This window comes from Lissotriton vulgaris, chromosome 4_1 (genome assembly GCF_964263255.1).
Source record: "Lissotriton vulgaris chromosome 4_1, aLisVul1.2, whole genome shotgun sequence".
NCBI classification, from domain to species: domain Eukaryota; kingdom Metazoa; phylum Chordata; class Amphibia; order Caudata; family Salamandridae; genus Lissotriton; species Lissotriton vulgaris.
The window spans coordinates 1806983986-1806998463 of NC_141691.1; the positions used below are offsets into that span (position 1 = coordinate 1806983986).

At 43.2% G+C, this 14478-nt stretch overlaps 1 protein-coding gene across 1 annotated transcript in view; it reads left to right on the forward strand.

Moving 5' to 3' along the window:
- Nucleotides 1–14478, forward strand: part of LOC147724585 (fibrocystin-L-like) — a 505554-nt gene that overhangs the window by 94456 nt on the left and 396620 nt on the right. The window contains exons 17-19 of the mRNA XM_086918064.1: nucleotides 5018–5141; nucleotides 5757–5900; nucleotides 9277–9434. Of these exons, the coding sequence (XP_086774190.1) occupies nucleotides 5018–5141; nucleotides 5757–5900; nucleotides 9277–9434 (426 nt within the window). The remainder of the gene's footprint in view (nucleotides 1–5017; nucleotides 5142–5756; nucleotides 5901–9276; nucleotides 9435–14478) is intronic.

The following is a 14478-nucleotide window of genomic DNA, read 5'->3' on the forward strand; positions in this document are numbered from 1 at the left end:
GTTATAGAAAAAAGCTCTAAAGTAAGCAGGCTTCTTCAGTAACCTGGATCGTCTCCTCCTTGTGGGTCTAGAAGAGGCCTGCTTAATCGGCCTCACAGAAGCCTTTCAGATCCAGAGATTCAAGGCATAACAGAAATCTCTACTCCCCAGTCCCAGGGTTGAGAGAATTCTTTCAGTAGATAGATTTCTAGTCTTGTATTGTTTCTTAAGCAGCTGTCTGTCTTGAGAGTCCACAATGCTTTGCTCACCAGCTTCCCAAAGAAAGAACTAAGGGGCATATTATCAAGGGGGTTTATCTCCGCTTTTTTGGCTTTAAAAGCCAAGAAAGCGGAGATAAAATTATCTCCCTATTACCTAGCTGCCGCTAACACCAGTTAGCGACAGCTAGTAGGAGATAGCGACCATCTTGGGCCCCACTTTGCATGTCAGTGATATTTATCACTAATGAGATGCAAAGTGGGCGTGCCAAGATGTTAGAGACTGAAAACAGTCGCTAACATCGCTATCTCCTATTACCAACTTTTGGAGATATTCGCGCTAAGCGGGAATATCTCCAAAAGCTAACACCTGCCCTGCGCAGTTCTTAGCCATCTTATCCAATGGGAGGTGGATAACATGGCTAAGAGCATTAGCTCGCTAATGCATGAATATCGCTGACTTTTCAGCGATATTCATGCTTTGCGGCGATTTTTACCGCATATGCGTTAAACCTTGGTAATACCAAGGTTTATTTGCGGTAAAAATCGCCGCAGAGCTGCGGTACATTTTTGTCTCTAACCAAGCAATAGCGATAATTATCGCTATTGCTTGGTAATATGCCCCTAAGCTTGTCTAAGGATTCTCCCTTCCCCTCTCTTTCTCTCTCTCTCAGCCCCTCCCAATGCTAGTGGCATAGCACAAAGGGATGTCTCCTGCAGAATTGATGAGTGACCCTTGAGATTCCCTTATCTCACAGACATCCATAAATAGTATGATGAATGCAGGTGCCCTGAAGTGTGTGCCTCCCATCCACTGTGGTGCGAGGATTTCAGGGGCCTGTGTCACACCCCTGACCGTAGACATTCTATGTTGGCCCCTGCAGCATCATAGCAAAGTGCCACCTCTAGCAGGCACTTTAAGGAAAAAGCTCTTCCAGGTCTGTGAGGTCCCTTCCCTTCAAAGCAGTCAGTCCCCAGAGGATACCACTGACATGACCTGAAGCTGCAATAACAAGAGAAGTGAAGGGCAGGAACCACTTTGCTCAATAGAAGCTTTGAGCAGAGTCTACTGGCTTCTTTTTCCATGAAGGGAGTAAGTGCACAATAACATATGACCTAACCAGAGGGCCTAGCTTTAGGGAAGCATTTGAAGTCAAGAGCACTAACTGGTTATTTAGAGGGCAGAATAATAATTCCCTTATAAAAAATCACTGGTGCAGCTTAGGAAGTAAAAATCCCTGATGACAATCATTTGCATGTATCATGATTAGTTAAATTAGTTACATTCTGTGAAAACTACAGCTTGCTCGGGATGACTACCAGAGGCCAAAGACAGACCGTGTTGATGCAACACCTGATAGGCCCAAAATACAGGTTATTAGAGGTATGTTGGATGCACGTGGCAAGGGCTCTCCGTAAAATTCTTATCGTGGGTTTACATTTTGGGTGATGACAATAGTAAGGGGGAAAATAACTATACCTCAAAAACAGAGTTCCTTCACACATTTATGAGCAGTTCGGAGATGCCCCCTTAGATTGGTTTCCAGTAGGAAAGAGGCAGGTAGCAAGGCACAGATTGTTTGTTTGTGCATGCACCACAGCCATCTGTGATGAAGGTTCTTTAAAACTCCATTACAAAATGGCCACAATGGGTGCATGCAATACTCAACTGCCATCATGTAATGGAATTTCTTATTTTCAGGAGTTCTCTTACAAGATGTCCAGAGGCAGTAATGTGGTTACAGAACAATAGAAGGGTTACCGCATGGGTCTATTTAAAGCCCCATGTAACCTTCAATGAAAAGTCAAGCTTTCAAGACAGTCTATACAGACAATGGAAACTATAAAATATTCCAACAGTCAATGGCTAAATGGAGCTTCCAAACAAGCATACTCTTCTGAACTGCAATTGCGTATTCATATAAATTGGCAAATTGAGGTTTTCAAAAGACAGATGTAGGTGAGTCCTAAATAGTACTATTTCACAAAAGTGCCTGCCACTGGTGCCTTTGCAAATGCTTTTGCAAAACTGATGAGTGGTCATCATTGGCTGTGGGGACTCGAGATGTCTAAATAAGAAAGCTGCTCGCCCGGTCATACCCAGTAGCAGGGACACAGAACACAAGCCACCACACCTGGCCAAAGGTCCTGACATGATGCACGTGATTCTTAGCATACGGGGTGGATCCATAGCAAAATGTTGGCACTCATATTTGAGGTAACTCTTATCATAAGATTTCCTGTACTCATTTTATAGGAGGTGTCAATGGCAAATTTCTGACCCATGGCTGTGTTTGAAGCATCCATGGTACATTTCTGGCACTGTCATATTGAATGTACTCCTTGGCATAAGGGGCACACCCATAAAAAAAGATGATCTTGGTATAGTAGAAGTAATTTCTGACTTAAGACATTTTAAAAAAACGAGATCTACTCCTAGAAAGGCGCAGTCTTCACTGGTGCACCATGAAAGTACTGGAACATTTCATGAATGCCCATAAGGGTCCGCAGCGTTTTGGCAAATTAGATCACAAAAGTTGTTTTTTTTTTAATTCAAGGGAGAAGTGTACTCTCTCTTAAATCACCTAAAAGAAATTTGTTAACCTGGTTTGCTTGCTGAATTAGGGGGAAGTATCACGCCCAACCCCTCACATAGATTTTTTTCCTCAAATGATGGGTATAAGGTTAGCTCTCACCCTATTTCTGGAAATGCTTGTCCTGCCCCTTTGCTGGGAGCAGGACTGGTTTTAGTGCGGTGCAACAGTTGCAGCCGCACCTGGCATTGACACTGGTGTGTGGCGCTGTATTTAAAAATAATTTTTGGTTTAAAAGCACAGTTTTGTTTTATTGTAGAGTAGCACAGAGGGCTAATGTCCCTGCTGCAATGAACGTGTACCATGAGGATCATAGAACTGAGTGACCGTATGCTATGAATAGCACTATAAACAAGCATTTGCAATGCGCTAGGTCTTGCATTTACGCGAGTTTAAGCTATTGGCACTGTAAATGACAATGCATTTTATATATGTTTTAAAAACCAAGATGAGGGAGATATTTTCAGTCCCTCCATGCCATATCTTGCAATAAAGGCGAGCACCAAGTTCCTCCCAGGACGAGGGAAGCAGGTGGGAATGTTGGGGGAGCTGGTCCTCTGGTCTTTGTCATCCATGGCTTCTCCCTGTGTTGGTGCCTCACGCTCACCTTACCTGTGGTGGGTCTCTTCGTTGTTGCTTTTTCTGCCTCTGAAACAACAGTACTTTTTCGTCCTAATTTGAATGTTTAATCTGCATGGCTCTGCAAATGCAATTGCTGAGCTTTTTGGTTTATTTATGACCACTGACACTGACCACATGATGGCAGTGCCAGCCTCTGTATCCGGGACAAAGCACTGTTTCTAAACAGGACTCGCAGTATTTTTATAACAGATCGATTTTGTATGCATCGGAAAAAGAATCTACCTTTACGTCTTCCTGCTAGGAACTGTTATTTTCGTTCTCTGGAACAGGAGAAATGACTGCATCCAGTGCATGAGGAAATGAATCGTTCAGGTTATCTATCTCATGAGCAAATAAATCTGCTCGGCTGTCACGTGCGTATGTTCAGCAACTAAATCCGAAAGCATCCCGCCAGAGTAGCCTTGTTGGAACCAGGTTAGGTTACCGTCTCAGAAAAGGAATCTGTAACGTTACTGCGTCTAAACCCGAACCTAGTCCTGTTTGATCTCCGTATGCAACAAGGGGCCCGGTTAGGTTACTGCATCAGAAACGAGCCCAGTTTGTAATACCGTTATTGAAAAGTGTCCCATTACAATGAATGTATTCGGAAATGAATTTGTTGAGTTACCAATGCAGAAGCGGAATCTGCTTGTCACTATACCACACAATCACTGGCATTCCATGATCCATCTATTTATGCAACATTTGTTTTGGGAAAACAAATTGACCTGCGTGTTTCCGGAGGCGAGCACTCTGGAGTTAACGTGCACAAGCTGTTCCACTGTGAAGCGCGTTCACAGACCACAATCGGCTCGTGCCCAGACCAGAATTGGCTCGTGCACAGGTCTGTCTCCCTTGGGAGAAAACACTGCGATTATAAGTCTCGTTGGCGGCAGCGCTTCGCGCTTCAACGCCAGCGAGACCTAAAAATTTATTGTAAGTCAGAGAGAGACTATGGAGAGATGAGGTGCACTGTTGGAGAGCGTTAGTGAGGGAATTTATGAGTAGGAGGATATGGGGGAGGAAAGCGTTGAAAAAGACTGTTGTAACAGCCGCAACCAGTGCTCGAGCTAGCCCTGGCTGGGAGTCTTAGCCCCCCTGAAGTTCTGTTGTAGTTGCAACCTGGCTTTTTGTATGTGTTTGTGTGCAAGAGGAGTTTTGGAAAGAAGGGATAGACAAAATTAAAGATATGGATAATGTGCCAGGGGGGCAAAATAATTTTACATATTCATAGCTAATATCAGGAGGCTGAGACTGTATCCATAAATCAACAGAAGAAATGCATGCCGGGAAGGCCATGGTGAAATGCTTCAGGGACATAAATGCTGACACGTGTTCCAAAATAATTACAGAAACACAGAGAGAGGTGAACGGAGCAGTGTGTGTAGCAGGTGCAGCGCCGACCAATAATTGACCAATGGAGTGAAACTTTTCAGAAACGCAGAGAAAGAGGCAATAGAGAAATGTTTAAAATACTGAAGAAACCGAAGGCGGGAAAATAATGAGGCCGGGAAACAGAATAAATATGCTCTAACACTAGAGGAGATAACTCAAAGTGGGACGATTATAACCTATTGATGGCTTCTATTTATATTTGTTCTTTAGGTCATAACCTTGAGTAACTGGACGGAATCCACCGCCACTGCCGAAGTTCAGACAATCACAGTTGCGTGCGGAGACTCGTGCGCCTCGCTCTCCTTCGCACTTGTCTACAATATGGAACAAACAGGTGTGTCCTTCAAGTGAATCAGTCAAATTAGCAACCTTGATGCTAAATTATGAAGAGGATCTAACAAGGTTATTGTATAATTCCCTTAAAGCAATCTGCATAATGTTGACAAAACAAATGCCCAGTGCAGACTGCATCTGCTAATTATACTTTCTTAACGCTGGTCTTGTGTGATAAGCCCGAACGTGTTTTGTAAAACTATCTGTGCGACTGCCCATTCCTTTGGCTGTCTGGGCTGGCAAGAGTGGTTCTCCCAGATGTTAGTGGTCCAGGGAACGTTGGGAGGGGGGACATCAAAGCCCTTAAGATAAATGATTCAGATTGTTTTAGTCTGCCAAACTCCTTCCGTTTACAACCGTAGATCTGTAAAAATGCTGCCAAATACGGCCTTGGTGTGATAGTTTCAAAACCAGGAAAGTATGGATTAGAAGTAGCGGGAAATATCGAGGGCTGTTTGCCACGTGGGGGGGCGGGGGGGGGGGGGGGGGACGTCTTAGAGCACAGATCGCGTTATGCTTCTAGTTGTGTTATTTGAAGACCAACTTGGTTGTGTAGTTGATGAAGGATTATTCACTATTGTCTACAGTTCATTAATGTTGCATTTGTGCCCTGCAGCTCCTCTGTCCGCGGATGCTTCAAGTCTTCAAGTGCAGTCTGCTTTGAATGCCCTGTGGGCAATAAAACCCGATACAGTAGAAGTCACAAGATCTGATGACGGCGAAGTGCACAACTACACCGTGACGTTCAACTCACCGCGAGGTATGCCACATACAGCACGCTCACAGGTTCTCATGGCTGCGCGTAGGGCCCCCAAATGTGCCTAGATCCCTCATTCTGCTCCCACATCACAGAATAGTCTGCATATGTGGACTCATTATCAGTCAAAGTCCTGTTGGAGGTTTGGTGCGTCCTTCATGCCTCCTTTGCTCATCCACTCGCAGTGTTGTTGAGTCCATGGTGTGTTATTGCAGGTGCATTGTATTTAGCTTTTTAGAGCTTTCTTCATATGATGTAGGGATTTTGTACTTTTGGTTGTGACCGTATGGAATCAATGTGACAGTTTCTATATGCTGCGTTGATTCCTTTCTGTTAGTTCTCCTGCACCCCTTCTGTGATGTTTGTGTGCCTGATGTATTTCTTTTTTTTGTTCATCTTCCAAGTAGTCTTCCAAGTGGTTGCCTTAGCAAATGAGTTTTTCACTGGGAATGTTCGATCCTGGTTTATGTTTGGGTTCATTCTTACATACTGTAAATTGCATGTTCTTTCTAGGATATGCATAACATATTTCAAAACAGGTGTTATATTTGTTTGTGAATGGCCTTTGGTTTTCAACCGCCTGCTGGAGGATTTGTCACCCCTGTGATCTTGTCTACAGTCATTTTCTGCGATTGCCTTTTTCTTCAGTGAAATAGTTGCCTGTTGGGTATTATGTAATAATTATGTGACCCTCACTCTGCACACGAGCAATGGGAAGCATTCCCCCGGTGAGCTCTGGTCGAAGACATGGCCGTGCCTTTGGCTAGGTCCTGAGCCCACCCACCTGTGGACATTGACCACTGTGCATGGCCACGTGCAGCTGCCCATTCTGTATCCTCAAACCACAAAATCACCAGTCCACAGAACCAACTGTGCTTCTTCTTTAGCAATATGTAGTAGGAACTGGGCACATGGTGCGGCCCTGGACGACACTGTGCCTAGCGCGCAATCCTACAGATTCCTGATCAGTGTTGACCACCATGAGAGATCCTAACAGTGATGTCACCATTGTCATCGCTTCAGTTGTCATCACTGATGTCATGTGAGTGCATGAGAAGCACTAGGTGGTGACATGAGTTATGGTTAATGCAAATTACTATAACTAGAGAAAATCAGCGTTTTATAGGTTTGACAGTGTCACCTTAACATCACAATAACTGTATTTAAGTGAATTTCTGACGTTTTTATATTCAAACTATTATTTAACCTAATGTTTTCACAGTGATATTTATACATGATGCCCCCATTCAACCCTACTGAGTCTTGCATGACCTTCAGCTGTGTGCTGCAGTCTCTGTGTCCATGACCTGACCTGGCCAAAACCACATGTGCATGACCTGTTAGGTTGAATGCAGAGTGTGGACTTTCACAATGCACATCAAGCTCAATACACACGTCCTGTTCATGGGCCAGGCCCTTTGCCCAGGCCCCATGCCACCAGAATTTCTATGCAGCCTTGTGACAGTGGACAGTGATGCCTGGATAAAAGGTCTGATCTACAGACAAATCCTGTACCAACTTCTGTGCAACTGAAATCAGCAGTGCGTAGCCTTTATCTCTTCACAGTGGGTTGTGGGCCACATCCCAGTGAAACAGCTAATCACAGACTTTGGCTTTCAGAGTGATCTCCGAACGTAGCCATACCCTAGGCGCGATCTGACCAAACCCAGCTGGGCACGGCCTTTGGTCTTGCACAGTGTGCCTCAGCATAAGGTCTGTAGTGTGATCACACTGTGCCTACCTTGGGTCCTAATCAGACTAGCCGTGCCCTGCACCCAACCCATGAGCCCACACTCCTAACCTCACAGAGCCTTTGGCTGTGAATGCACTGTGGATTTGCATTGAATTTCTTATCAAGATCCTTAAATCCTAGACCAGATTCCACGATCTGGACCCCTGCATTGACTCCAGGATCCAGGTATTGATTCCAGGGTCTGGATTCTAACCTGGACTGGATATAGGGAGCTATATTTAGTGAGCCAGGCCCAAATATGATGATTTGAATTGAGGGTCTTGGCCCGAAATCACAGATTTAGACCTGTGAATCCATAATGGTAGTTGTGTAAATTCCATGACATAAATGTTATATTTTTCAATTTTAGGGGCTATATATGACCACTTGAAACCCACATAATTTTCTCTGTTACCAGCTAATGTTCCCCTTCTTCATAATGTGTGATCTTCCCTAGGGTTATCGGATATTCAACCTTTTTCCAGGATTCAAGCTCTAATGATTCACACTTGTGTTTGCAAATGTAATACATTTTTTTGGTCATGTCTAGTCAATCAGATCATTAGATCCTGAGATCCGAGTCAAATCTTTAAATCCACCTTTAGCCTCAGAAAAAGGCCATGCTTCATAAATAGGTAAATAAAAATCATAGTTTAGCAAATTACAATGGATCTACAATGGCAAACAGTGCCAATGGTGTGCCTTATAAATTGTTTGTACCGCTTTGGAGACTGTAAATTGTGTGTTTGCAAACAGATTGGAAGCTGATTAAGAGTCAGCATGCTGAAAACAGATTGCCCAAAGGGCAAAGTGGTCTATTGACTAGAATGAGGATTACGCTTGCATTGTCATTTAGAAATATTTGTGGAGGCTGCAGAAGACACGCCCCTCAGTTTCTGATGAGGAGTGAGTCCACGTTTGTCTTTATGGAAGCACCAGATTATAAGTTTAAATAATTGTGAGAGTGCCACAGGAAACACATTTGGGATAGTACGCCTGGTGTACTTGAGTGTGCAGAGTTCATGACAAGTTGAGCCCACACATAGAAGCAGAGAAGCACGTATGAAAGAGAAGGTTAACCCTGACCATTTTCGAAGACTTATTTGGGGAATGCTTTTTGCCTGGATGTGGCTCCTCCATAGGCTGGTGAAGTTATGTGATGGATTTCTGTGGATGACCACTTTGGTGTGGTCCATGTGTTGTCTGGTTGAGACTGTAAAGGAGGTGGGGTGGCTATGAGATGCGAATAGTGAAAAAGCAGGGCAACGCTGAAATATGTGACCTCTTGGTGAAGTGAGCCCTTGACTGGAGAAGAAGGGTGCTGATTTCAATGCTGATGGCCATGCTTGGCGAAAGTGAGAAGTTATCAGTAGATGATGGAAGACTGATAGGCTACAGACAAACGTACAGAGCCTAGGCTTGCTCAAGACTGTGCCGCCTTATAAAGCACCCTGCAGTGCTCATCCATACCCTTTTCTTTCCATCACTGATAGTGTGAAATACTCAAATCTGCTCCTCAGCTTCTGTGCATTGAAGCATAGTATTCCCTATAGGTTTCAATATCGTATCCTACTTCAAATATCATTCGGTTACTAGGAGTGTCTATCTGAATGAATTGTTTTTTGACCTTTGTAACTTTCTTCCCAGGTGATTTTGAATTGCTCGAATACGAGGTTCCTGTGGGAACAAATATCACCATCGACATTGTTGAGAAAACAAAGGGAATCCCCAGCATGCAGGACTACACCTTGATGTGGGACGGCATCAGCTCTCAACCTATAGCAGCGCAGGCGTCGGCAGCCGAGGTTAGTGCTCTGCATGGACTGCACTTTCTAATGATGGTTACATGTCATTTTCATCATGGATCTGTTCCTCCTTTAGAATAGGGGGCAATATCAGCGGATTTGAAATGCACTAATTATTTATTATATTTTTGTTCAATAAATGTACCACTCTATTTAAACATGTTTTCCCTTTAACGATCCCTGTGACAGGCAAGATTTTGAATTATTTGTTGCAACACTTGCATAATGTTCAGTTATTGCTTGTATGCTAAACCCACCCCAGATAGGTGAGTATTTCTCCCGGGTCTCTCTCCGTTTTACTTTTAAAAATAATCAGAATTATAATATCAGCATTTATAAAGTGTGCCAGCTATTTCAAACAGAGGTGGCCCGGCGCTTAGCGGGCAAGCAGGAAAAAGGGAATTACCAAGGTTCTAGCTTTGGTTAAACTTTTGACGTTCCTTCATCTACAATGGTGACCACATACTTTCTTTGGTGTGTAAACACCTGCAGTTTATTACTTCAGGGAAACAGTGCTGGTTCATAAATCTTCATGAGAAATGAGTCATTAATGCGAACCATAAGCGTGCATTACTTAGCGCATAGAACAAGCAATCCATTGTACACCAAGTCCACAGGTGGTCATAAATAATCTGCATTTAATAATTCACTCCTTGCAGTCTCATAATCAAGATAATCCGGTGCCCTGACCCATCTGGCTGACGTCACTTTATTCAAGGGCCCATTCTTGTCAAGCCCCGCTGCGTTTAGGCTTCCCTTGCTACCGATGTCCAGTCTTGGTGGCCCTCTGGCTGTAGCTGGGCTGAAAGTGCTGTGCCTCGACAGCACTGGCCCTTTGCTGACCCTTGCTGTCTAGAGTCCCTGCTGTGAGGCATCCCAAGGACCCTATTCGAGTGACTCTACTTCCTCTTCCTGGCCTACTATGTTATCCTTGGCATTCACTGGTGCTGTCTCCGCCATGCTTCCAGTGGTTTCTCAATCATGACAGCTCTGCCTTTTACTGCTGTCATTAACCCTAACTGCTTGAGAGCCCCCACGATGTTCAAGAGGAACATGTCCATCCCGATCCCAGATAAGTGAACCTTGTCCTCTGCATAGTTGCCAGGGTGCCTAATGTTACTGAGACTGTGCTTGATAAATTCCCAGCCCACACCTTTACAGAACGTTCTCATTGATATGTTCAGCTCCGGCCTGGACCTCTCAATTGCCCCGTGGTCACAAACCCCCTCCATTCACATCAGACTATACACCATCGGCAGGTCAGACCAGCCAGCCGACCAAGATTAGGTCCACCTTCATGGCTTCCATGAGTTGATGTCAACCCATCTTAGCAAGATCGTTACAACCCAAATATATGAGGATTGCATCCGACTTGCCTCGAGGCTGCAGGGCTCTGCGTACCATCCTCCTGCCTTATCTGTATACAGGCTCAACCCTGCATTGCTGCCCAGCAATAAAAAGATTTTGTTTGGTGTGAGCCCCCCGTGGAGCTCGGAGAACTACATAACTGCACTCAGGCATGTTTAGGCCAATGAATTTGTTTCACCACGCAGGAAAAGCCCAATGAATGCCCTGCCCGACTTCTGCACTCCCTCTAACTCCGCAAACCTTGGTGCTGTCTAACATGTTCTACAATAGGGTCCACCACTTAACAATACTTTACAGCGGTCCTAGATGCCAGGGCCTGGCCTACTAGTGGTGCGAGGTCAGGTCTACCAGCTCCCACAATTCTTCTGGAAATGACACCATCTCTTGCTCTGCTAGAGGTGCCAACTTTCGGAACCTTGTCCACTGAAAGCGAGGGAGAGCATCCGCAATTGAGTTATCACAGCCTGGAACATGCCTGGCCAAAATTGCTATGTTAGCACCCAGCTGGCAGTCAACTAGATGGCATACCAGACCCAAAACACTTGGGCACTGTGCTATGTTTAGATTCAGCGACTGTACCGTTGCATGATTATCTGCCCACCGCATTCCCTGAGTATTTGTAAACTTGTCTTTCCACAATGAGACATCTGCCACAATGAGAAAATCTTCTAGCAGCATTATATTCCTTGTCTGGACTATTTTATACTATCAGTCTGGGCACCGGGCTGCACACTAAGCCATGCCCAGAATAGGCCTGATGCCCTTGCCACCCACTGCACCTTTGAACATTTCCAACTGTTCTGCTGTTCTCCAGTGCTTGAGCCAAACTTATGTGCAGTTGAATGTGGTGAGGAAGGTAAGCCATTACTGCAGGTCCCTTTTGTCCCTGGTAGTTAGCCCAACGGTATGATGATTTTTTGCTCAGGCCCAGCGTAAGCCAGGCGAAGTCCCTGGCAACATTTTACTCATCAGGGATCACCCTGCCTGCTAAATTCAACTTGCCTAGCAGTTGCTGAATTAATCTGAGTGGAAACTTTCTCTTAGCCAGTAGCCCCTTGATTAACTGCCTCAGTTCAGCCATTTTTAGGGGTGGTATCCCACAAACCCCTTACACTGATCCAGCTCTATGCCCAAAAATGTTAGCTTGGTCGTGGGTCCTTTGTTTTTCTCGTGTGCTAACAGTACTCCATGTTAAGCTGCAAGACCGATAATCTGGGCCAGCAATGAGCCACATTGCAGCAATTCAGGGTCCCCTTTAAAAAAGAAATCATTGAGGTATTGCAACCTCCAGCCTGCCTGGGGTCTCACACCATGCTCCCGCTCAAGTAAAGCACTGAATGCTTCAAAGTACACGCAAGATATCGTGCAGCCCATAGAGAGGCACTTGTCTTAGCAAAATAGGCCATCTAACTGGAAACCCACCACGTGAAACCTGCAGGGGTGCAGTGAGAGGAGCCCAGAAGCTAAATCAATGTCGACTTTGGCCATAAGTGGCCCTTTTCCCACCACCCTCAGCATGTCTACTGCTTCATTTAGCATTGTGTAAGATATTGAGGATAGGTCCTGCTCTCACCCATCCTTCACTCACACTCTCTGGTGGTAAGGCAGGTATGGTATGAACCTAAACTGACCAGCCTACTTCTTAGGAACCGCCCCAGCAGAGAAACTATGAAGTTCTTCAATGGTGGATATTTAAATGGACCTCCTGCACTGTACAGTTGGAGTTCCTTTGCCACTTTCCGTCTAGCCATCTCAATGTTTTCATTCACTGATTTCAGGTAATTACTGAGACGGTCCACCCTGGTGCCCTTGTACGGTATGAGAATCTCTTCCTTGAACCCCACCCCGTCATCTCATTTGTGATGGTGGCAGACAAAATATCGATTTTTAAATATCGACATACAATAAAATCGATGTTGAAATATCGAAGGTACAGAATTTAGAAGGTAAGTAATATTGATTTTTTTAATATCAAAGGGACAGAATTTCGATGGTAAGTAATATCGATTTTGTTAATATCGATGTAAGCAATATCGATGTTACTAATATCGACGTTAGTAATAACGATGTTACTAATATCGATTTTTATGTATATAATTATGTATTTAATATGTATTTTTATTTTTTTAATGTAATTTAAGGATATTTTGTATTTTAGTAGCGAAGCGGGTTGTGGGTCTATAGGGGAATAGGGTGGAAAGTAATTTCATTATACTAAATTAATTATAACTTTTTTGGAATCATGAACTAATTTTAATTAATTGGTAATTGTTTTGATTAATTGGTAATTCATTTTAATTAATTGATTAATTGATAATTATGTTCTGTAGCGGCTTATAGGGAAATAGGGTGGGAAGTAATTTAAATGTAATTAAGTAATAATTTATTTTCATTAATTGTTTTTGATAATTATATTATTGTTAATTAAATATTAATTGGTAATACATTTTTATTAATTGGTAATTAATTTTTATTAATTGATAAAGTGATAATTATGTTCTGTAGCGGATTATGGGTTTATAGGGGAAAAGGGTGGGAAGTAATTTAAATGTAATTAAGTAATTATTTATTTTAATTAATTGTATTTGCTAATTATATCATTGTTAATTATTTATTAATTGTAATTAATTTTTATTAATTTGCATTTATTATTATTTATTGTTACTTTCTTATTATGTGGTAATTATGTTTTATTAATTATGTATTGATATTTATATATAGTTTAGATTTATTTAATAATTTAAAAAATATATATTTTAAAATATTAATTTATTTATAAGTTTGTTATATTTTAACTTTTACCCCATCCACCACTTTCCCAACTGTTGCACTCTCTGGAGTGGGAATAGTAGTTTTTACCCCCATACTATCCAATGCTTTCCCTACTGTTGCACTCTCTGGAGTGGGATTAGTAATTTTTACCCCTACACTGTCCAACGCTTTCCCTACTGTTGCACTCTCTGAAGTTGGAATAGTAATATTTACCCCTACGCTATCCAACGCTTTCCCTACTGTTGCACTCTCTGGAGTGGAAATAGTAATTTTCACCCCACGCTATCCAACGCTTTCCCTACTGTTGCACTCTCTGGAGTTGGAATAGTAATTTTTACCCCTACGCTATCCAATGCTTTCCCTACTGTTCCACTCTCTGGAGTTGGAATATTATTTTTTACCCCTACGCTATCCAATGCTTTCCCTACTGTTGCACTCTCTGGATTAGGAATAGTAATTTTTACCCCTACGCTATCCAACGCTTTCCCTACTGTTGCACTCTCAGGAGTTGGAATAGTAATTTTTACCCTTACGCTATCCAACGCTTTCCCTACTGTTGCACTCTCTGGAGTGGGAATAGTCGTTTTTACCCCTACGCTATCCAACGCTTTCCCCACTTTTGTTCTCTTTGAAGTGGGAATAGTAATTATTACCCCTACGCTATCCAACGCTTTCCCTACTGTTGCACTCTCTGGAGTGGGAATAGTAATTTTTACCCCTACGATACCCAATGCTTTCCCTACTGTTATACTCTTTGGAGTGGGAATAGTAATTTTTACCCCTACGCTATCCAACGCTTTCCCTACTGTTGCACTCTCTGGAGTGGGACAAGTAATTTTTACCCCTATGCTATCCAACGCTTTCCGTACTGTTGCACTCTTTGGAGTTGGAATAGTAATTCTTA